We start from the raw sequence: 24,343 nt of genomic DNA, 5'->3' as shown, positions 1-24,343 counted from the left end.
CTGGTCACCTAGCTCTTCTGGGACCCTGGTCACCTGGCTCTACTGAGATACTGGTCGTCTAGCTCTCCTGGGACCCTGGTCACTTACCTCTTCTGGGACCCTGGACACCTAGCTCTCCTGGGACACCGGTCACCTAGCTCTCCTGAGACACAGGTTACCTAGCTCTCCGGGGACACTGGTCACCTAGCTCTCCTGGGACACTGGTCACCTAGCTCTCCTGGGACCCTGGTCACCTAGCTCTCCTGGGACACTGGTCACCTAGCTCTCCTGGGACACTGGTCACTGAGTTCTCCTGGGGCGTCTTGGGACACTAGTCACTGAGCTTCTGAGGCACTGGTCACCAAGTCCTCCAGGGACTCTGATCCCTGAGTTCTCCCGTGGAACCTGGGTGAGGAGGCAGAGAGTTTCCCCATGTATATTCAGCTGACGGCTGCACTGTGGAGGCCAGGCAGCCATGCGTAAGGAAGTCAGAGGTGTGAACTCCACAGTTGGAGTGTTTCTCAGTGGCTGGTGGAAGGGTGGGAAGTACCATTCACAAAGTCACAGACTTCTGGTTATTTCAGCACCTTGCATGAAAATCACATTGTGACCAGCCAGAGGTACCTGCTCAAGTGGAGTGTCCCTCTGGGACAGGTGACCGTGATTGAGTACGGCAGCAATCCCAGCACAGGCGAGCATAGCCGATACCCAGCTGGGCACCCTCCTGAAAGCCTGGCTGTGGTGGCGAACGCGAAGCCACGTAAGTGACCCTGTGTTAATGCTCTCACAGACCTGGCCTACTGAATCTGTTGGCACAGTTGGCGACTGACGTGCCCAAACCCACTCTCATCTTTGAACTTGTCACCTGTTGTGGGACCTTTTTCCCACCTGGAATTTAAGTGCTGCTCTTCTGACTGACCAGGCGAGGACTCAGGTGGTGTCTGTGGACAGTGCTGAACTGCACCACGTGCACAGATGGGCATTCTGCTATGAGTGATTGACACTGCAGCCAGCAGCCATGGCTGCTGTTATTGTACAGGCTGCATTTTGATCTGAGAGTGGAAAGCATTGCCTCTTCTCCTTCAAAAAGTATAAATAAAAGTCTAGTTAAGTTGGTTAGTTTTTATTTTAGTTTTTGTTTGAGACAAAATTTTACTGTGTAGCCTAGCTGGAAATACAAGCATGTACCACCATCTTCAGCAAAGCTTGTTAAGTCTTGTTTACTTCTTGCCTTCTGCTTCTGATTAACACAATACAGGACAGCAAGAGGGACAGCAAGAGGTATGGCTTAAGTGGTAGAGCTGGCCTAGTTAGCCCTGGTGCAATCCCCATCACCGCCACAAAACAAAAAATAAAAAAAACAAACATAAATTTGATTTTCAGCAAACCTCCTGATTGATTGATTATTGATTTGCCAGTCCTGGGGCTTGGACTCAAGGGCCTGGGCTTCTTTTGTTCAAGGCTAGCACTCTACCACTTGGACCACAGCGCCACTTCCAGCTTTTTCTGTTTATGTGGTACTGAGGAATTGAACCCGGGCTTCATGCATGCTAGGCGAGCACCCTACCACTAAGCCACATTCCCACCCCTACCTCCTGATTCATTAAATGAGCTTTATCAGAGTAATCTGTCCATAGCAAGAAAGCCAAAGTTAAGACTTTAGCCTTTCTGTTTGGATATGCGCATCCACTGAACTTAAAAGCATGATGTAATGAGTATTAGGTCTAACTTGGTATGAATTTCTTTTACTTTTCTTACCCCTAACATTAATTGATTTTATAGTCATTCATGCCTAGTAAGCTAATTCTTTGGGCATAAGATTTCAGTTTCTTTGTGTGTGGAAGTTTGAGGCAGTCTCCATATGTGTGTGGGAGTTTGAGGCAGTCTCCATATGCAGCCTGCTTGCAGCTTACTGTTTCAGTAACCCAATAACCCTGTACTGTTGCCTGAGTCCTGGGGTTACAGACATGTGCCACTGGACCTGGCAGTGTTATGAATCTGGGATTTCTGACTAATTTTTACTTTAATGTGTTCCTTATCCTACCCTCCCAACTAATAACCAGGATACTAAACTATAGTCCAGGTTTTTAAAATGACATACAGGCAAACAGGGAGAAGGAGGGAAGAACAGAGAAAGGTGTGTGTGGGGGGGGGGGCATGACAGCTTTTCAACTAGTCATAGTGCATTCAGACTTTATCTAAAGGCAAACTGAAGATCTTATTAAAATTTTGCCCATTTTGTGAACAGACACTATATAGTTTTTGTAGTGGATAATCTTAAAATATGCTTGAATCAAGGATTGCCTAATAGAGTTCAAATAATTAAGAATGACTTTGATGCATAGGATGGAGTCCAAGTATTGCGTATACCTTACATTTCCTTATTCATACTAGAATGAGGTTAGACTAAGCTAATAGTCATCAAAAGTATACACAGACCATTCCATTTTTCTGAACCCAAGGAGTACAAACGAGCAAATTAACTTATTTTTATTTTTTATATTTTATTAGCATATATTAACTGTCAAGGGAGTATTTCATTGTGCTTTTCCCATGCATGTACAATCTTATTCCAATAAACTTCATCCCTCACTCTCATCCCTCTTAAGACAATTTCAGCATGTTTCTTTGGTCTGCTTTTATGCCTGGGAATAAACTACTTCAGCCATACTCACCTTCATTTCTCTACATTTCTCTCCTCCCCACCCCCTTCCTCCTTTTTTTTTTGTGCTCTGTTCCTGGGGCTTGAACTCAGGGCCTGGACACTGTCCTTGACTAAACTCTTTTGCTCAAAGTTAGCATTCTTACCACTTGAACTACAGTTCTACTTCTGGATTTGTGCTGGTTTACTGGAGATTAGAGTCTCACACACTTTTCTGCCTGGGCTGGCTTCAGATTTCAACCTCCTGAGTATTTAGGATTACAGGTGTGAGCCACTGGCACCTGGATACATTAATGTTTTTAAAAGTACTGAATCTACCCAAGATGGAGATCTTCATTTGTCTGCTCAACAGGGATCATGCAAAGGGGTAGGAGTAGTGGAGATGTGGTTCTATTAACCTTGATTGCCTTTGAAACAACTTTTATGATGAAGAGTTTCAGTGACTGTTTCAGGCTAGTATTTTTTTCAGAGAAAAAAATATAAAACAGCCATAAACAGAGTCTTAATATTCCCTGACAAAATTGCCTTCTCTTGTTCTTTTGAAGGAAGTTGCTCAATAAGGTGATGAGAGGAAGGGAAAGGATGGAGGGAAATGCAAGACAAAGTAGAACTGGGTTAGACATGATGAAGGTGTGATGTTACATGTATAAAAAGGTGTTTTAGACCCCAGGCCAACACATGTTAGGTCTAGCCATTCTTTCCTGTAAAACTGTTTTGCACTTGAGACCTGGGTGCTCCTGTGAGCTTTCCACCAGAAGCAGTGGCAGAGGCACCCTGAACATGGTACAGTTTTCACCATCTGCTGGAGGACGTATGCTACCTGGAGATGCGGCACTTTGAAAGTGCCAGTCAGACAAACGGGTGCACAGGACAGTAAGGCCATTGGAAGGCCGAGTCTGGGGCTCAAGATGAGGTCCTGGGGTCCCTGAGCACTCACACTGCAGGCAAAGCACAGGGTCCATATTCCCCAGTCTCTTGGCTCATGTGGACCATGGGGACCTTGATTCTCTGCCTGTAAGCCGGGGTTCAGCTGCAGAATGAGGAATGTGGAGTACGTGGTCTTTAAAACACTATGTAGATTTAATATGTTTTTGTAAACAAATGCATTTTTCTGGGAATGGTTTAGTTAAAATGTGCTAATTCCTGGAAGCCTAAGTGTTCTGGGGGCTTCCTCCAGCCTTTGAGAACAGGCAGTGCTTGCCACTGGTATTTAAAATAGGTGCAAGTGATGGGCCCGCTTAAAAGGTGAGGACATTAATGTGTGTGCTGCATGTACAGTCCTTGCTTGTCCACATGCAGTGGGTGGAAGGCTAGAAAATGAGCTGGTATCTGATCTCCATACTGACGGGGTCGACACCAGGCAGGCAGCTCCCTCTGTGCTGCGCTGAGACCAGGCCCCACCCACAGCTCACATGCCTTCAGCCCTGCCTGTGCTCCCCTAGACTGCACAGCCAGATCCGGCTCCTCCTCCTCCTCCTCCTCCTCCTCCGTATTCTGGTTCTCTTTCCCTTGCACTTGTGCTAGAATCATTTTAAGAAGCTAGCTAGAAGTTTCTGTTCTTACTGTGTGTTCATGTGACTTTTCTGCTGTGTGAATGACTGTAACATTTGGTTTTGGAAACTCTGGTCTGCTGCTTGGTGTTGCAGGCAGGCTGTGGGCGTTGCTGCCTAGCAACCCAGTAAGTGCCACTGGGCGAGGCTGGGCTCAGCGGGGGTGGGGCCTGCAAGGTTCCTTGTTCCAGAAGCAGGGTTTGGGGTCTGGTGGGCTGTGCCAGTCAGCCTTGCTGAGTTACAGCTTGAACTTTGCTCCTTTCCCAGGGCTGGGAATGGGTAGCTGTGACCCTCCAGTGGACCCATGCATTGGCTTAAGCTTCCAGAGCCCCTAAAGTTACTTTGAAAAATAACTTTTTTTTGTACATTTACCTGACTTTTTTTTTTTTTTTTGGGCAGTTCTGGGTCTTGAACTCAGGGCCTGGGCACTGTTCCTGGGCTTCTTTTGCTCAAGGTTAGCACTCTACCACTTGAGCCACAGCTCCCCTTCTGACTTTTTCTGTTTATGTGGTACTAAGGAATGGAACCCAGGGCTTCATGAATGATAGGCAAGCGCTCTACCACTGAGCCACCTTCCCAGCCCTTACCTGACTTTTATTTGTACACTTACCTGACTGTGAACCATCTCGGTCCTGGTCTGGTATGTGGCTCTGTCACTTGTGTCTGTACTCCGTCTTGGGGTAATATTTTATTCCTGCAGTCTTCCTGCAGATCCTCAAGGCCTTGATTTTCAGTAAATAAACAGCACAGCACACCTGTCCTGTAAAGTGTGAGAAAGACTGAGACATGTCCCAACCCCACTCTCCAAAGCCCTTCATGAAGCAAGAGGAGGGAAAAGGACTCACCGGACAGGCCGGTGCCTCAGGGACTCAGGAGAATCTCATCACCAATGTCATAAACACTTACTAGAAGTGTTTATAGTATCTTTATTTACCACTAAAGATACCGGTAAAATGTAGGAAACCTGAATACAAAGTATTTTAAAGGCACTCACTTGTCTGTGCAGATATTGAACATTTAGTTTTGTAGCAGTTCTATTATGTGGTAATTAGTTACATAATCCTTAAAAATAAGAGAGAAAAGAAAAGGCATAGCTGTGCTCTGTCAGGCAAGACAATGGTTTAGAGAACAAGATACAGGATCCACATCCAGGCTGGAGCTGGGGATCTCAAAGCAATAGTAGAGACAGTAATTCAGAGAGTGATAGGTGTGGGTAACTTGTACCTTAACATGGTTTTTTTTGGGGGGGGGGCTTGGGGGACTTTTCCCCCCCAAATTGGTATCTGAAGCAAATACAACAACATATTAACGTCTGTCCATGTGTTATTTTTTCCTAGTTTTGGGGATTTAAATAATAATTCAAAGCCAGGAGCTGGTGACCCTTGCCTTTAACCCTATCTATTCAGGATGCTGAGATCTAAGGATTTTACTTCAAAGCCAGCCCTGGCAGAAAGTCAATGCAACTCCTCATCTCCAGTTAACCACCCCCCACCACCAAAGGGAAAAAAACAACAACAAAAAAAAACAGAAGTGGAAGTGGAAGAGTTGTGGCTTAAGATGGTAGCTTTAAGCACAAAAGCTCAGGGACAGCACATACCCCTTCTCCCCTCCCCCCCAAAATCCTGTTTTAACAAACACTGCAAAGGAAGAAGCTAGATCCAGGGAAGTCATGAGATGGGTTAGCATTGTGGGGACTGCTCTCTGAGCCTCAGGCTGGGTCCTGTTAGGACAGTGGTTCAAACCACTGGCAAGGAAAGAGTGTGGAATGGCCTTCAGGAGATGGGGATCTCCTCTGTCGTTACAAGCTCCTGGGGGACAGCCCTGTGCGCATTTTCTTAGAGGTGGGATACAACAGGTTTGGGTCTGTCCACCTGCAAAGCACTGCCAGCCCTTTGTCATACTTGCATTTCAAGGATGAGAGCTGATGCCAGCTTCAGGACTTAGCAGCCCCTCACACCTTCTGTCCTCTTTAGCACTATGCTAGGAAGCAGGGAAGAAATAGAGGCACTGCGGTGCGTAATTTGGATTTTGCCAGAATCTAGAGCCTACCTGCACTGAGCTGTGCCATCTGCTTAGATGCAGTGATTCAACGATCCCTGTGTGGTATGTTCCCCAGGCCCTGGGCCTGGTCTCTGACAACCTGTCTCAGTCCTTGAAATTTCTCATCATCCAGTGACTTAAGACTGTGAGTTTTTCCCACAAGAGGTTTTTGTACTGAATGCCTGCAGGTTGCTTCAAACATTGTGTTGTGACAGTATTACTTTTAGGCAGAAGCATTAGGTCATTGTGGAGAGGCCTAGCTCCTTGATGGGAGGGTAGGATATCAGGATCTGCCACTCATAGTTTGCTTTTTAAGTACTTGGAATGTGACTGAAGCTTTTTTTCGTGACGTTGAGTTTGGACTCACGGCATCTCTTCCCTTTGCTCCTGCACCTTGCAGCTCTTCTTGACCCCTGCACTCTGTATCATTCCAGCATCTCTTCCTCTTTATACCTGTGCCCCTTCATCATCTTCCTCTTTACCTATACCCCAAATTTCTCCTTTACCCTCTCCCAGGAGTTAAGTGCTCCTTCATTCCTGCTTGAAATTATCCTCCTTTTTTGTGCTGGTCCTGGGGCTTGAACTCAGGGCCCAGGCACCATCTCTCAGCTTTTTTTTCCTCAAGGCTAGTTCCAATTCCAACTTTTTTTGGTAGTTAATTGGAGATAAGAGTCTCATGGATTTTCCTGCTCAGTCTGGCTTCAAACTGTGATCCTTAGATCTCAGCCTCCAGAGTAACTAGAATTATAGATGTGAGCCACCGATGCCTGGCTCCTTTGTGCGCTCTCCTCTTCCCTTCCCCCTCTCCCTCCTTCTCCCCCCTCTCCTTCTCCCCTTTTTCCTCTCCCCCTCTCTGATAGATTGTTTCTATGTGGCCCAGGCTGGCCTTAGAATTGGCTCTGGGATTACAGGCAGATACCACCATTCCTAGCCTTGCTTCAGAGTCGTCGTTTTTACCCCCTTTTTATCCTGCAGATACCTCTGGTCCCAGAGTCCCCTGAGAGCAGAGAAGACCCTTTAAGGGTCCTTGAGGGTTGTGTTGCTTTGCCTCCCCAGGTCATGGGGCTCCTGGAAGGCGTGAGAACATGCTCCATCCTGAGTGCTGCAGGTGGTGTTTCTGTTGACTTGGCCCCACAACCCCTTCCCCATTGTCACATCCAACTCTATTCAGCTGACACCCTGGATTTCCCAGCCAGTTGCAAGGATTTCCATAGAAACGGGCAATGTCCGTGGGAAAAGGCAGAGAGAGAGAGATGTAGGGTCTTTGTGTGCCAGCCTTGCAACCAACAACCTGACTCATGGAATTTAAAGCACTTTAAATTGGCAACAGTGTGCCCGAAAATGGGCTCTGTCAAACTTTTTTTGTTTTGGGGGTAAAAGGGTTTGAGCTCAGCCTTATATTTGCCTAGTGTGTGATCTCTCCAGCCCTGGTTTTTGCTGTTTATTTTTGAGATAGGGTCTGGCTTCTTTGCCTTAGCATTCATTTGAGCACCATCTGCCCATATTGGGCTTGCCATCACAGCTAGGGTAACAGGCACGAGCCACTAGGCCTAGTTCTGGGTTGATAGTGGGTCTCAAACGTTTCTGCCTGCACCCTGCATCCTTCTTTTATATCATTCCCCCACCCTCCTCCATTTGCTGGCCTTGGACCACAGTTTTCCTAATTTCAGCCTTTCAAGTAACTAGGAATATACACATGAGCCTCTTAAGTAGCTAGGAATATGGCACCTAGCTCTTAACAAATACTTTGATTGCAAGTTTTTGAATCATCAGTAAGTTTTTTTTTTGGGGGGGGGGAGAAACAACTGGAATTTATTTTAGTGTTTCCCTAGTATTGAAGTAAATGGCTTTTGGTCTTTATTCTTTTATTTTTCTTTATTTTTAGACAAAGTTTACATGGGGCCAGGACAGCTATATCAAGATCTGCAAGATCTGCTGCATGATCTCAATGTTGTTGGTCAGATTGCTCAGCTGATAGGAAACCTTAAGGGAAACTATCAGGTAATGTCCCAAGCACTTTGATTTAAAGTTGCCTTTCCTCCTACCTGTGAGAGCCTGTGATTAAATCTCTAAGCTTTATGAGAGGTCAGAATTTGGATGCCTTTAAAAATTGCTCTGATGGTGCCTTCTCTTGCTTTGGTTAAGATGACACCATTTCATCGTAGCTTTTCTTCATTTTCTAAATTCTCTTGAGTGCCATTCTTGACTGAGAATGTCTTGCCTATATGCTGGGCACTGGTGGCTCACTCCTGCAATTCTAGCTACTCAGGAGCCGAGATCTTAAGATCACTGTTTGAAGCTAGCCTAGACAGGAAAGTCTGTGAGACCCTTATCTCCAATTAACCTGTAAAACCTGTAAGTGAAGCCGTGCACAAATGGCTCATGCCTGTCATCCTAGCTACTCAGGAGGCTGAGATCTGAGGATCATGGTTCAAAGCCAGCCCGGGCAGGAAAGTACGTGAGACTCTTATCTCCAATAAACCACCAGAAAACCGGAAGTGGCTCTGTGGCTCAAGCGGTAGAGCACTCCCCTTGAGTTGAAGAGCTGAGGAACAGCGTCCAGGCCCACAGTTCAAGCCCCACGACTGACCAAAAAAACAAAAACCTGTAAGTGACTGGGTGCCAGTGGCTTACACCCTTAATCCTAGCTATTCAGGAGGCTGAGATCTGAAGGTTGTGGTTCAGAGCCAGCCCAGACAAGAAAATCTGGGAGACGCTTATCCAATTAGCCACCAAAAAGCTGGAAGTAAAGCTATGGCTCAAGTGGTAGCCAAGTGAGAGCATGATTTTTATCATGAGATAGGAGTATTTTGGGATCTTCCTGAATTTTTCATGTTACAGTTTTGCTATTACTCCTCCTTAATGTTTTTGTAAGTGCTTAAATATGAATATGCATTTCTTTTGTAGAACTTAAATCAGTCAGTAGCCCATGACTGGACATCAGGTTTACAGAGACTGATTTTGAAGAAGGAAGAAGAAATTAGAGCCGCTGATCGCTGTAGAATTCAGTTACAGCTCCCAGGGAAGCAGGACAAGTCAGTAACTTAGTGTTGTCATGATGTGTTTTCTTTTTTGGTGATTATGTTGGATTGTGTTGGCTTCTGGTGTGACTGAAGAGCACGGGCTTGGGTCTTGAGGTCGTGGTCCTGGCAAGGAGCTCAAGACCCTGGTAGGGTTGGTCTCCAGGGGACCAGGTCACTGTGCATCTCCGCCTGTGTGCCCACCCTCCCCTGACACACACACAGCAGGGCCGGGCTGCCTTGCCAGGACTCTAAAGTGAGTCCTGTGGTCCTGCTGTGGGGAGAGGTGACTGTGACAGGGATAGTTTGTACAATTAACTCTTGTCTGTTTCTGACAGGTCTGGGCGACCAACATTTTTTACAGCTGTGTTCAATACATTCACCCCTGCAATCAAGGAGTCCTGGATCAACAACTTGCAGATGGCCAAGCTTGCCCTGGGTAAGATGTGGTCCGTTCAAGATACCTGAGGTGCCCTTGGGAAAACTCCAAACTGATACCTCCTTCACTCATTGGAATGTTTTAGTACCCTCAGGACAAGTTTGTGTTCTAGTCCAGGGGCTGTAAGGACAAATCTGTGACTGAAGAGCAAAGGCATGGGTCAAGGTCGTGGTTCTGTCAGGAACTCAAGGCCCTGGTAGGTTTGGTCTCCAGGGGACCAGGTCACTGTGCATCTCCGCCTGTGTGCCCACCCTCCCCTGACACACACACAGCAGGCCAGGGCTGCCTTTCCAGGACTCTAAAGTGAGTCCTGTGGTCCCACTGTGAAGAAAGGTGACTGTGATTTTATTTTTCCTCTGTCCTTTCAGGCTTTCTGTGTTGTTACTTATTTCACACACAGACTTACTACCCAGTGCACTGAGAGGTTTTGTATGTGTGTGTGTATGCACATGTGTGTGTGCATACACATGAAATCTTTCAAGTGTAAGCAATCTGAAATGTTATATGAGACTAAAACAGAAGAGGGATTAGCAATCAAACGTTGATTATCCCCTACTGAGCGAGTGATAATGAAAGGAATGGGACTTTTATCATTTAGTGGCAGCCTCCTGATTTGACTAGTTCTTTTTTTCCCTGAGTACATTCATGGTTTATGGAGTTAGGTTCAAAAGGACTCACTGAACACAGAAATGGTCTCCTGTCTTAACGAGAGCAAATATCACATGAAAATAAGGTTAAATTAAGTAATTTATCCTTAATCATACTTTCTCCATATCTAAGATGGATCATGGGTCATGCTGCTGTCTAAAGTGAAGTAGGAGTGTGCAGCTCACCCTTTCCGAAGGGACCCAACCCTCTCTTTCTTAAGTAATAGGGTGTCTTGGATATTCTCTTCTTTGGCCCCAGGCTGCAGCTTCTGGAAGTAGCTAATGTCGACCTTGCTCTCTAATGTCTTCACAGAGGAGGAGAACCACCTCGGCTGGTTCTGTGTGGATGATGACGGGAACCAGACTAAGAAGGAGACACACCCTCTACTTGTGGGACACATGCCTGTGATGGTTGCTAAGCAGCCAGAGTTCAAGGTGAGGGACCCAAGGTAGCACCCACTCTCTGCTCTTCTGGGGCCGAGGTCACAGTCTAGCTTTTCCAAGGACTCACAGCAATTATTTCTCAAGAGAAAACTGATTTAGATTCAGGATTGCTGTCGTCTGAAGCCAAGGGGAGGCTCCGACCCTCCCTGATGCCCACAGGAGGCTCAGACACTGCCTGCCACCCATGGAGGCTCCCTCAATCCCTGACACTCACAGGAGGCTCCGAATCTCTCTGACACCCAGTGGAGGCTCACTGTAGTTGGTATTGCTGTAGTTGGCTGTGTTGGCACCACAGGTTGGCCACACTTGAGGCAAGCTCAGCTCAGTCACTGCTCTCACACCAGGCTTACACATCTGTTTCCACAAGCAGGCCTTGAGGCCTGGGTCTGCCTGGCACAGCATTCCCACTGTGCCAAAGTGACTCCCCTCTCCAGGGTGTCCCCCAGGCACCCAGGCTAGGGCCTGTTGATGTCAGTGACCAGGGGAAGAAATAAGTCAGTGGTACTGTTTCTCACCCTGTCTCTGGCTGGGCTTCTCCGCAGGCCCCATGAGCACACCTTGAAGTCCCAGAGAGAGCCCCGTCTTGCCATCCTCACCTGTGTCAGCCCAGGGATCCCTGTGGGGCCTCCAATCCCATCCAGCTTAGTCACCAGGGTTCATTCAGCCCATGCCCTTCAATGGCTGAGGGGCCAGAAAATCAAAACACCAGAGACTGATCTATTAGGAGCTTACTGCTAAAACAGTATCTTTGAAGACTGGTGCAGTAGGTGCTTTGTATCATTGTTCCCTATCCATGTATTTCCCTCACCCAGCCAAAAATGGAAACATTGAGAAAAAAAGATTGTGTCTACTGAAAAGACAGATTTTTCTTGTCGTTGTTCTTTCATCAAATCGGTATAACCATTTATGTAGAGCTGATTTATAATGTTCTGGAGAATATGGACAGGTTCTGTGCAAATACTGTACCACTGTATATGAACAATGGGGGCACCAAGGGTTAGCACTCTGGAGGATCCTAGAATCAGTTCCCTGTGAATACAAAGGATGGTTGTGCTTTAATCTGTTATCCTTCCTATTTTTTAATATTATTATTTAATATTTGGGATGTATAGGAGCTTGAACTCAGCCCTGTGCTTGACAGACAAGCATTCTACTACGTAAGCCATGCCTCTGGCCCTCTCCCTTCTTATTTTAATCTGTTAGTTTGATAATTGAAATTTCTGTCTAGATGTTAGAAACATTCCTTTAGAGTGTTGTGTAGTGTTTGAGCCCAAGTTCTATTTTATATTTGAATATTTATTCTGTTTTAGATTGAATGTGCTGCTTACAATCCTGAGCCTTACCTAAGTAATGATAGTCAACCAGATTCGTTTTCTGTGGCACGTGGCTTCCTGTGGGTAAGACTCTTTGCTTGCTTTAGGGCAGGTTCACAAAGAATTAGTCCGCCCTGTGCTTTTCCTGACTGACACCTGAACAGGAAACCTTCCTGTGAAAGGGAGATAGATGAGCACCTTTAGAAAAAGTGTGGGAAATGTTTGTGTTCTTTCTCATTGAAAACGTTTACAGATTGAATTGATTCTAAAGATGACTAATATAACTAATATGAAGATTGTTGGAATAATGAAATCATAAAGACTTTCCCTCTTCTGGACATTGCTGGCTTTTTACATTGAAAACAGAAAGAGGTGCTGTTGCCAGGGGCTGGTGGCTCATGCCTGTAATCCTAGCTACTCAGGAGGCTGAACTCTGAGGATCAAGGTTCAAAACCAGCCAGGGCAGGAAAGTCCCGTGAGATTCTTATCTCCAATAAACCACCAGAAAACCAGAAGTGGCGCTGTGGCTCAAGTGGTAGAGCGCTAGCCTTGAGCTAAAGAGCTGAGGGACAGGACCCAAGCCCAGGGTTTAAGTACCATGACCGACCCCCAGAAAAAAAGAAAGGGGTTCTGTCAGCAGATTTAACATTTCAAAGTGTGTTGATTCGCACATGAAAATCAAATTGTGGGAGGCATGCCTTATTCATTGTGTTTCTCCCTTTTAACTGATTGATTCAGATTGGAAGTTGTAGCAGTCAGATGGGCCAGATTGCCATTGTGTCATTTCACAATTCCAACCCCAAAGTCATTGAATGCTTCAATGTGGAGTCACGCATCCTCTGCATGGTGTACATCCCCGTGGAGCAACCCCAGGAGCCTCGCGCAGTCCTGGACCCCGAGGCTACGGCCACCAGGGCTTCCGATGTGCCCACCATCTGCCTAGGCACAGAAGAAGGAAGGTATAGAACCTTTTTTGTGTGGCAAGGGTCCTCTGCCATGTCCTAGAAGCAGCAATCCATGTAGGAATATGAGATATAAGTGGGTTAGGGCCTTTATGCTCAGAATTATCACTTCATTGAGGCCATGGGAATTATTTCAGGAAGCCCCAAAAAGATATGATAGTTTTTTAAGAGAGTTTCTCAATATGCTGTTGCTCCCAAAATCATTCACTTTTTTTTAAACTGCTTGTTAAAAGTACATTGTTCTGCCAGATACCTGTGTCTCATGTTTGTAATCCTAGCTACTCAGGAATCTGAGTTCTAAGGATTGTGGTTTGAAGCCAGCCTCAGAAGGGAAGTCCCTGAGACTCTTATCTCCAATTAAGCACTAAAAATGTGAAAAGTGGAGCTGGGCTCAAAAAACTAGAACACTAGCCTTGAGCCTAAAAGCTCAGGGACAATACCCAGGTCCTGAGTTCAAGTCCTAGGCCCAGCCCACACACAAAAGAGTACATTATTTCTGAAAGTCCAGAAACAACCACTTCTGTGTGTTACCCATGTTAAATATTGACATTATTTAAAGGCAAGTTAAGGTGTTCCAGGATCTATAGGAAGAACTAATTTTTTCAAAATTTGTTTGAAATATAAGAATATTCTGGGTGTTGATGACTCACAGCTATAATCCTAGCCCTTGCCATTCAGGAAGGTGAGATCTGGAGAAGGGTTATGGTATGTGGCAAGACTGGAGGTGTGGCCCATGTGACAGTGCACCAGCTGAGAAGCACAGGCCTTCACTTCAAACCCAGTACTGCCAAAAAAAGAATAACAAGTCAGAATGGCTGCAGACATTTTTCTAAGTGTACGCAAGGGAAGAAGTAGAATAACATTTGAGTGCACTGAAGACACACTGGTCTGTTCAGTGAGCAGGGCAGGGGCATTAACTTATGTTTTTCTTTTAAAGCATTTCCATTTATAAAAGCAGTCAAGGCTCCAAGAAAGTGAGACTTCAGCACTTTTTCACTCCTGAGAAGTCCACCGTCATGAGCTTGGCCTGCTCACCACAGGGCCTATATGCTGGCCTGGTCAATGGGTCGGTGGTCAGCTACACCAAGGGAACAGGTAAATGGCTATTGCTGGGGCATGGGTGGAGGTATCAGTGTCTCCTCCTCTTAGCACTTGTCACCCAGGTTCTGGGCCGGTGCAACCTTCTCCTTCCACAGACTGTTGATGGGCACACAGGAAGTGACTTCCAAAGTCAGTCTCTAAGGGCTTTCCTCTACTCCACAGGGATTGGATTTTATGCAAACTTAGCTATGAATCCTTGGCTCTCAACCTCCTGGCCCTCCACATGCCCATACATGCTCTCAGACACTCTGCTGCATTCCTTGTGGTCTTTCCCTCTCTGTCCCACCCCCTTACTCAAGGCTGCTGGTTTCTCTGCCCTGGGTGGAGGAAGCCTGGTGACCATGAGGGGCAGCTTGCTTTTGGGTGGTGCTTGATGTGGAGCTGCATGCGCTAGCCTGCCTCTCCTGGGCATGGTTCTCCTGAACATCTTTGCTCCCTCCCCCATGTGTAGCAGCTCTTCGCTCTCTCCAGTCCTCTCTTCACACTGCTGTGTATATCTAACTGGCCATCCTGGTGGCTTTCCTGATGCCAAACTGCCTGGGCTACAGACCACACAGCCTGTAGGCTGCTGTGACATCTCCCTAGATTGTACTTCCAGCCGTGGCTCTCTGCCTCCCACCTGGTTGTCCCAGCACAGATATGGAGGCACAGGCTGCTTGCTGTCGCTTGTTCATTGTAACAGACATGGAGAAGAGCTTCATTGGTGGTGGTTGGACATTGCTGTTCTCAGTTCTTTTCTTGTGAATTTCAACATCCCTGCTTTGTGGGATGTTTGTTTCCAGGGTCCATCCTTCCTACGTCATGGCTGGTGGCTAAGTCTCCCCTCCTAGCTCCTCTTATCCACAGGTAGAGCTCAGGTGTGCTGTCCTGGAGCCTAGAACCTGGCTCCTCCTGCAGATGCTCTCATAGTGACATGCTGCAGCTTGTCTCCTGTGCACCTGATCCCAGCTCACAGTGCTCCCCACAGGATTGCCTCAGGCCGGGCCTCACACATCTCTACTGCCCTGGGTAGCCTAAGGCATCTTTGTGTCCTGCCCTTCCTGTTGCCCTTCCCTGTCAGAGAGTACAGGCAGCTGGACCTCCATTCCCCTCTTCCAGGTCCCTAAGCTTTCCACCAGTGCTTCATTGTCCTCCAGCTCCAACTTCTTCTTCTTTTTTTTTTTTCGGTCCAGTCGTGGGCCTGAACTCTGGGCCTGGGCACTGTCCCTCAGCTCTTCACCTCAAGGCTAGCACTCTACCACTTGAGCCACAGTGCCACTTCTGGCTTTTTTTCCCCTGCTTATGTGGTGCTGAGGAATTGAACCCAGGGCCTCATGCATGCAAGGCAAGCGCTCTACCACTGAGCCACCTTCCCAGCCCTGCTCCAACTTCTGTAATACCCCACATTTATTTCCTCTTTGCATTCCCACCGGTTCCTTTTCTAGTGTACATCTTCCCCCTGAGCCACCAGAGTGGCTTAAAGTAAGCCACTCATTGCTTAAAGTAAAAAAAAAATACTGTCTCCCCAGAACCCTGTGCCCAGTTCACAGGAGTGCACCTCCCAGGAAGTCTTTGCTAGCTTATCCTTTAGACTACAGGGGCCTCTCATCCTGGACCTCTTAACCTTTGAGGGCCTTCTGGACCCCTCACAATGGTGGCCTTCTCCTCCTCCTGGTTGTATTTTCCAGACCCTAGAAGGGGCCGGGGCTTGCTCCCACCCTGCCCCATGTGCAGCCTGTGGGAGAGTTCATGGGTGTCCAGGCTGCCTGCCAGGCTGCCTGCATTCACACTTCCCTCTGGTCCCTGGCACTGGTGGGGACCCATGGCTTCCTCTCCTTGCCCATCACAGGTACCATAGGTGCCCTGGGCCTTGCCTAGGCTTCTTTATCTATTTCATTCCCCTTCCAACTTGGCAGTAGCTGGTCTGCGTGAATGTGCACACACAGCTCGCCAAGCAGGAGTGCCCTTCTCCTCATTCAGTGTGACTTCTGTGCATGACTCCTCCCCAGGCCTAAGCTCCACTGTGTGTGGCTGGAGAGTTTCAGCACTTTCCTGGTCAGATTATATTTTAGCCAGGTATTTTCTGAACATCCAGGGAAGGATGGCACTCCCATTTCAAGCTTTGGGGTTGTTTTTTCTTAATTTTTCATTGCTATTATAAAGGTAAAGTACAGAGTGGTTACAATTACATCAAGCTTTTTTTTTTAATCCAACATAAACAGTGCATGAGGCAAAGGGCTGGACCTCCGCTCTCCAAGCTCTTGGCTGGGGCCAGCAGATAGAGCTTCCTGACAGGTTCTTCCTTGTACCCTGTGCAGTGCGGGCATCTCTGGGTCTCCGTGCAGGATGGCAGGTGACCGTAGCCCAGTCCATGTTAGTATTTCTGTCAGCTCCTTTCAGGTGACCCTAATCAGGGGGGGCCAGACCTTGAGCAGACTGTTCATGAAAGCAGGCATCAAGATGCTCAGAAAGGCAGCTCCGAGACCTGGTCATGGCCTAGAAGGTCAAAGAATTCAGTAGTGGGTTGACCTCAGGGCTTCATGCTTGCTGGTTTGCCACTCTACCACCACACCTTTTTATGTGAGTTATTTTTCAAGCAGGGTCTCATACTTTTACCCAGTATACCCTGGTCCAGGAGGCTCCTATTTAGGTCTCGTGAAGCTGGGAATATGGGCATGTACCACCATACTTAACTGCTTTTTTTTTTTTTTTTTGAGATATGACCTTGCAACTTTTTTCCCAATGAGTCTCAAGCTGCCATCCTTTCAAGCCTTTGCCTTTTGAGTGACTGGGATTTCAGGCATGTGCCACTGAGCCTGGACCTCCAAAGACAATGTTTTAAAGGTTTTTATATACAGGTGCATGTGTGTATGTGGGTGTTTCTGTGTATGTACGACACAGGCTAAAGCCCATGGCCTTGATGCATGCTGGGCAAGTGCTCTATTCCTGAGCTACACCCCAGACCTCTCAGGTCAGAGACTTAATAGATGGCTACACTGCATCCAGAGTCTGAACTTCTATTGTCTGACAAAGGCAGCAGAGGGTCAGGACAAAAGACACAGGGGTTCTGAGTAGAGGCAGAGGCTTCTGTCCAAGAGCGAGCGCAGGCAGGACTGGGCATGGCAGGGGTTTCATCCCCAGCACACAGGAATACAGTTTGAAAACTGAGATGATGATGATTCCAGTACTATCCAGCAAGTCTACAAGGCGGATTTGCACACAGGTGTCTGTTTCTGCCATTGCTATGTATGGATTTACATGGGCTTTTAAATTCTCTTTGGTGTAGTTTGCCTGAGTTTGATAATAGTCTCATTTACCAAAGTTTACAAGGTATAATTTGAACATATTTCTGCTTTAAAAAGAAACTCCCATTTAGTCACTGATAGTTATTTCTTATTTCTTGTGTTTTTAATTATTTCTACTTTTATTTCCTTGATTAAACTTCCTAGAGGAAGATATATGTATAGGATTTTCATGTAATCTGGATTTTTTTCTATTTTTCTATCTTCACATCAATTTATGCTCTCCCATCTATGATACCCTTTCTTTAGGGAGTGGCCTCTTCTTAAATTTTGAGAGAGTATCTCACTGTGTAGACAGGCTAGCCTTGAACTCAAAATACTTGAAACTCTGCCTTCCAACTGCTGGGTTGGCCACCAAGCCTGGTTTCTTCTTGGGCATTCCAGGTAGTTATTTTTCGATTTCTTGCTTAGCCAGCTCTTGCTCTATCCAGCATCAGACCCAAGTTTTCATTCCATGATGTGCCCTTAGGACCGTGCAACTGTCAAAGAAAACATCCACATCTTGAGCCTGTGCATTCCCATCGTGGTGGAGACTCCAGGAATGCAAAGGGCTGTGAGGGCCAGCTGTGGGAAAGCTATGGATGTGTCCACACACGTGTGACTGAGGACGTGTGTATATGTACATGAGCATGTCCCTGTGCACATGTGTAGGTATGCATGTGGGTGTGTGTTTGTGCATTTCTGTGTATATTTCTGCATGTGTGCACATATTTGATCCCATAATGGTAAACCTGGTGCAGATACTACATGACCGGCCCATCAGTGTCCAGTGTGGCTGCAACATAGTTTAGCCTGATTGCAATACAAAATCCCCACTAAAACTGAATTATACTGCACAGCATGATTGGGTTTGTTCACCTTTCCCACATCCTTTTCTACATCCTTCCCCCCCCCCCCCCGAAGGAAAAAAATGAAGCATGCCACAGTAGTCAAAGCTTATAGAGTCCCTTTTGGTGACTACAGATTTCTAGTTTGTTTGTTCATAAATGGCTTTGCGATTCAAAAAATCCAATGCTTCCCCGCCCCCTCCCTGCTTTGAGCATAGTAGAGTATTCCACTAAGTCCGTGGCTTTGGTGTTCTGGTGGTCATGTTATCTTCTTAAGCATGGTGGCTGAAATAACAGTTGGTTGACAATTCAAGGATTAATTTAACTAGTTTTAGGATAATTATACTAGTCACTTTAAAATGTGTATTAAATCTTTAATTTTTATGGTATCAAAGCTATTGACTCATAATTCATATAAAGTGATAGACATTATCATTGTATTATCATGTTCCTTGACAGTATATTTAGACTGAAATATTCTATTTCTTCCTGGACTTCAAGAGAGAGGCAACAGGCATCAGAAGAGGAAAGAAGTTGCCTTTTCTCCTGTCTTGACTGTCACATTCAGTGAAGATTTATTCCCCCAGGGAGTTGGCCCTCCCTGCTCCCACTGTTGTGTTATTGCCATACTAGACCAATATGTTGAAATAGTATACATTCTTGGACCCTGCATATATCCACCATAGGCTTAAGCACCAGAATAGCAGTTGATATTTTGGTTGTCTGTTATTTAAAGTGATCTATGATCCTGTTTTCCTGTGTTCTCTGTTTCTCTGGTTAAATGAAATTAAAAGAAATATTCTCTTTTAAGATGGATCTTGGAATGCAGAACCTCAGAAAGTGATAAAACTTGGTGTCCTGCCAGTTAGAAGTCTCCTCCTGATGGAAGACACGCTGTGGGCAGCATCTGGAGGCCAAGTCTTCATGATCAGCTTGGAGACCCATGACGTTGAGGTCAGTTGCATCAGGTGGCTGCTTGGACTAGAGAGGATGCCTTTCAGAAGCAGCCATAGCCTGTGCTCCTCACCTGGAAAAGGAAGTGCCACTTTCCTGGGGTCATGAGCCAAAGAGAACTCCTAGGTTTACTAGAAAAATTCAGTGCAGGGTGGTCTAGCTACTTATTTCTGGGAATCATCGCTCACTATTTGCCTAATGAGGTAATGGAGACACTGCCTTAAGCATGTATTCATTGTGCACATAGAATCCTCAAGAACATAAGGAAAATTAACGCTTGACTGAAGTGTCACTTCACATCATCCAGTGAGGACTCTGGAGAGGACTGGCTAGCCATTGGAAGTCCAGTGCCCCTCTACCCTGTGCACACTGCAGTGTGGTGCCCTGAGGACATGTGGCCAGGGACCGTGTAATGGGGAGGATCAGCTTCCTCACTGGTGCCAGCCCTCATATCCTGTCCTCCTCCTCCTGCCACACTGTCCTGTTCTGTCTCCTGTGGACACTAGCTGTGAGGAAAGTGACTGCTGTGATCTTTACAGTTTTAGAGGGGTGGCCTTGATCCTGCTTTGGTCCCGGAGCTGGGCTTCAGCTGGACACCATGGTCCTCAGCACAGTCTCTTTGTGTGACTTAGCAGGCTTTGCACACAGTGCCATGGGCTCCAGTTTTGCCTTGATGTTCCCATGACCCTCTCTTCACCCCAGAACCAGCTGGAGGCCCACCACGAGGAAGGGATGGTCATCTCCCACATGGCAGTGGCTGGTGTTGGGATCTGGATTGCCTTTACCTCGGGCTCCACCCTCCGCCTCTTCCACACAGAAACGCTGAAGCACCTGCAGGACATCAACATCGCTGCCCCTGTGCACAGCCTGCTACCAGGTATGGGCGGGGAGCACAGCCTGCTGCCGGGTGCAGAACAAGGGCCTTCAGCAGAGATGGCCTTGGCACAGGGCCTGGAGTGGCTCTGGAGGACAGCCAGAGCAGAGTCTGATCATGATGGTGTTTCAGCCTCAGTCCAGTGGGGTCCTGGGGAGCAAGGCCTGAGGTAGAAGGGTTCAGACAAGGAAGAGGCCTTGGGGTGGGCTTCCTTCCTGAAGGAAGGAAAGAGTTCTTCAGGGGCAGCAGGGCTGCAGAGGATAGAAATGGAGGTGGGGGAAGGAAGGAGGTGCAGAGAATAAAAATGGAAGTTGGGGAGGGGAGGGCTGTAGAGGATAGAAGTGGGGGAGGGGAGGGGTGTAGAGATTAAAAGTGGGGTAGAAGAGGGCTGCAGAGGATAGAAGTGGAGGTGGGGGAAGGGAAAGAGGGACAGTCCTATTGTTCAGCCTGGTCTCACCTTGTGGGGGCTGAGTTCACAGGTGTGAGCGGCCCCCATTCTGGGCCTGCAGGTTGGGGAAAGTGGTGTTGTGGGGGGCGTTTCCAGACAGTGGGCGCCCTTTCCTGCCACCCGCACCCCCTTCCCTCTGCTCCATCCCAGGGCACCAGAGGCTGTGTGTGACCAGCCTGCTTGTCTGCCGCGGCTTGCTGATGGTGGGCACCAGCCTGGGTGTGGTGGTGGCCCTGCCCGTCCCTCGGCTACAGGGGGTCCCCAAGGTGACAGGTGAGTGGCTCTGCAGTGTGCCTTCCCCTGGAGCAGTTTATGTTTAAAGTATTTGGGGTTCTTTTTGACAGTATTACAAACACTTAACAGAGAATGCCTATTAAATTTGAACTGTCAATTCATCCTTGTTTTCTGTTTCTTATATGGGTGGTCTCAGGAGAGTCTCCTTTTGAGAACATACTTCCTGTCACTTTCACTGCTGTCTGTTAGTCTCCATCGGTGGAGAGGGCCTTTTCCTTAGCTGCTAAGGCAAGGCTCCGCTGTGCCCTCCCGGCCAGGGGCACACTGCTGGTCCTGGCGTAGCTATGTACTTGCGTCAAGAATGAGAGTCCCTCGTTCACTCAGAGAGGGAGAGCTCTCTCAGGAAGCAGACCAATTTAGCAGCAGGCATGGTACAGAAGGAAGCTCACCCAGCCATAGTGCTTTACAGCATGAGACTAGAAACAACCTGAGTGTTCAAAGTTAGAGATCAGAAGGGGTTTTAGAAAATAGTGGCTCATGCCGATAATCCTAGCTACTCAGGAGGCTGAGGATCGAAGTTTGAAGCCAACCCAAGTAGGAAAATCCCTAAGACTCATATCTCCAATTTACCACCAAGGCCGGAAGTGGAGCTGTGGCAAGTGGTAGAGCTATAGACTTGAGCAAAAAATCTCAAGGACAGCATCCAGGCCTTCAGTTCAAACCCCAGGACTAGCCCACATGTGCACATACACTTTGTCTTTAGTAGGGAGAAGCAAACAGTTAACCAATTCGTGGAGAGCTTTCAAAGACACTCTCTGTGGCCTTAAATCCCATTGGTTCTCTGTCATCTGGGAGAACACTAAGAGAAAGGGATCTGTTGGAATCTGGACGACGTGTGGGTGGGCAAGTCTCCACTGCTCCCTAAAAGAACAATCCAGAGCCCTACTTTGCCTCAGCTACTGGAAAATGACTATTTTATAACTCCTGAAGCATGGTAATGGCTACTAGAACTGACTTCTGCCAAGGAGTACATGATTGATTACATGATCGCTTTCAGGTTTTATTGCCGTGGTTTGTTGTTCTGATACCGAAGGGTTGAGTTCAGGTCTAGTCAGGCACCCTACCACTCAAGTCACACTCCCAAACCTTTTTGCTTTGTTTGTCTGGGCAGCCGGAGACTGAAGTCTTACCTCTGCTGTTTTTACCTGGGGCTACAGAGACCGCTGTGCCCAATTTGTGGTTGAGGTGGGGGTGGGAAGAGGGGAGGCTTGACAACTTTTTTCCCCAGGGTTGGCCTCAAACCTCAACCTTCACAGTCTCTGCCAACTGAGTACCAGGATTATAGATCAGACTACCGTGCTTGCCTGTGTATAATCCTTTATAGGCTTTCTTCAAGTCAGCTGTGTTCTCACAGGAATGTTGCACAGTGGTGACCCAGGTCCTAACTGTGCTGACATGGCCTCTGCCCAGTTGGGCTGATGCTAGGTTAGGTCCTGTGCTTTCTTCCCTTTCCCCACAGTATTGTCTGTTCTAAAAGACATTTATTGGTCCTCTCCTTAGGAAGAGGCATGGTCTCCTACCATGCGCATCACGGTCCTGTCAAGTTCATCGTCATGGCCACGGCTTCACCCCAGAGGGACAAAGATAGAGCCAGGGATGGCCCAGCCCCAGGCCTGGAGGCTCAGGATGGAGACCAGAATGCTCTTCCAGATGAGGGGCCCACGTCCTGCCCTAGCCAGAGTGGCCTCAACACAGCCACAGCTGTTTGGTTGGGAGAGTCCCCAGGGTTGGTGACTCAGAAGAGTGACCTGTCTTCCTCCTCTGGGTCCCTGAGCCTGTCCCATGGCTCCAGTTCGCTAGAGCATAGGTCGGAGGACAGCAGTGCCTGTGACCTTCTGAAGGATGCTGCCACCTCTCTCAGGAGTGGAGTGCAGTGGTCTAAGAGGGCCAAGGCCAGCTCGGCCCTGGTGGTGTGCGGGGGTCAGGGCCACCGCCGTGTGCACAGGAAGTCCCGGCAGCCCCAGGAGGAGCTGGTGTCCTCAGTGATGGTGTGGCAGATCCCACTGCTGAGTGCATAGGGGAAGTAGAGGAATAGCTGCCCCCCCCCACCTGCTGGCATCCCAGTGCGATGTGAGGGGACCCTGGCTCTCAGCGGAACACAGGCCCAAGCTGCCGAGCTCACAGCACCCAGGACCGCCGCAAACAGTGCTTGGAGAAGAAATCAATGTGCAATATGTGAGGGCAGCTCTCCTGCCTACCCGCCCCATACTTCCACACAGAACTCACCCAGGGATGCGGAGGGGTGGCGAGGGAGAGCAGAGTGGGGCCACTCGCTCACAGGAATGCAGATGGCCCAGCGTCAGCTCCAAGCCTAGTGTTGGGGGAAACGTAACTATTCACTAGTGTAGGGATTTACTAACAATACTCGTAACAGTTTCACTTGACTCGAATTTACTACTTTTATTTATATTTTATATTTTTAAATTCCAAAACAAAATGTGTAACAATGTAAGAAGGCTGGTAGCCCAGGCAGTCCAGTTAGGAATTTGCACTTGGGCTACTGCGTGTGCTCTAGATTATAACCAAGACATGTTTTATATTTAAAAATTAACAGTCATGCTTTAGCTATGATAATATCTAATGTTTCACAAATAATCTTTGCTTTGAACCAAATAGTTAACATTGAGAGTCAAGTATCAATGCCAAATGTGCTTGCCTTCTTGTGTTAAGTAGCATTCATGTCCATATTGCAGGAAATGTGCCCAAAGTCTCAGCCGTTCTCCACACCCTTCCCTCTCCTGATGGCCTGGAGTGCTGTGGTTGGAGCATTTGTTCCAAGTGTCCTGAGGTGCTGTCCAGTGGCTGTGCTGCTGCCCATGGGCCGGCCCAGCTTGCCACTCTGCCCCTCCGTGCCTCTCTTCATCCCTTCCCTCCATTCCTCAATGGAGGGCACCAGATGTGTTTTGCACTCAGGTCCAGATGCCTGAGAAGCTGTGAGGCTCCGTGTGCTTTAAGTTGCATCAACTTCTACTGGATGGTTGGATGGATAACAAGAAGGAAAAAAGGCCTCACACAAGCATTTACCAGAAACAAACTTCTCAGCACTTTACAGATAAACGAAAATGTTAATTTTATGACTTAGCCAACTAGTTTCCAAATTACATATATTCTCTCAAGTGTTCTTAAACTGTTAGCTGCTATCTTGTTTCATGAAGTAAAACCTTTTTCTCTAACAACACAGTATTACCAATTGCTCTTTTCTGTCCATAAAGCACAAGGGCACCCCTGCACAGGGGACAGCTGGCCTGTGGGCTCCCCTTGGTGCCACTGTGGCCCGTTGGGGAGGGGCTCCGGGAAGGGCCCTTCAGGGACCGTGCCATTCCAGTTTTCCACGACACTGCACAGGTAAGGGAAGCAGACATGTCTGCAGACTTTGTGCAGGCCCTGTGAGGTCCTGGGGATGGGACAAGGACACCAGCCCTTGGGGCCATGCTTGTCCACCCCCCATTTCCTGGAGCCACTGGTGCTTCCCAGCCAAGTGAGTGACCACTGTCCAGTGAGAGCGCAG

At 47.6% G+C, this 24,343-nt stretch overlaps 1 protein-coding gene across 1 annotated transcript in view; it reads left to right on the top strand.

Annotated features, from left to right (window-relative positions):
• Arhgef10 (Rho guanine nucleotide exchange factor (GEF) 10) overlaps nucleotides 1-23,997 on the top strand; it is a 79,635-nt gene extending 55,638 nt beyond the window's left edge. The window contains exons 18-29 of the mRNA XM_013024217.1: nucleotides 564-739; nucleotides 8,117-8,232; nucleotides 9,139-9,266; nucleotides 9,590-9,690; nucleotides 10,651-10,772; nucleotides 12,092-12,178; nucleotides 12,833-13,053; nucleotides 13,994-14,151; nucleotides 19,077-19,219; nucleotides 19,922-20,096; nucleotides 20,692-20,814; nucleotides 22,336-23,997. Of these exons, the coding sequence (XP_012879671.1) occupies nucleotides 564-739; nucleotides 8,117-8,232; nucleotides 9,139-9,266; nucleotides 9,590-9,690; nucleotides 10,651-10,772; nucleotides 12,092-12,178; nucleotides 12,833-13,053; nucleotides 13,994-14,151; nucleotides 19,077-19,219; nucleotides 19,922-20,096; nucleotides 20,692-20,814; nucleotides 22,336-22,853 (2,068 nt within the window). The 3' untranslated portion in view covers nucleotides 22,854-23,997. The remainder of the gene's footprint in view (nucleotides 1-563; nucleotides 740-8,116; nucleotides 8,233-9,138; nucleotides 9,267-9,589; nucleotides 9,691-10,650; nucleotides 10,773-12,091; nucleotides 12,179-12,832; nucleotides 13,054-13,993; nucleotides 14,152-19,076; nucleotides 19,220-19,921; nucleotides 20,097-20,691; nucleotides 20,815-22,335) is intronic.
• Nucleotides 23,998-24,343: the final 346 nt, after the last annotated feature.

This window comes from Dipodomys ordii, unplaced genomic scaffold, assembly GCF_000151885.1.
Source record: "Dipodomys ordii isolate 6190 unplaced genomic scaffold, Dord_2.0 Scaffold74, whole genome shotgun sequence".
Taxonomy (NCBI): Eukaryota; Metazoa; Chordata; class Mammalia; order Rodentia; family Heteromyidae; genus Dipodomys; species Dipodomys ordii.
The sequence above is the reverse complement of the archived record's forward strand: the minus strand, read 5'-3'. Positions and strand labels throughout refer to the sequence as shown.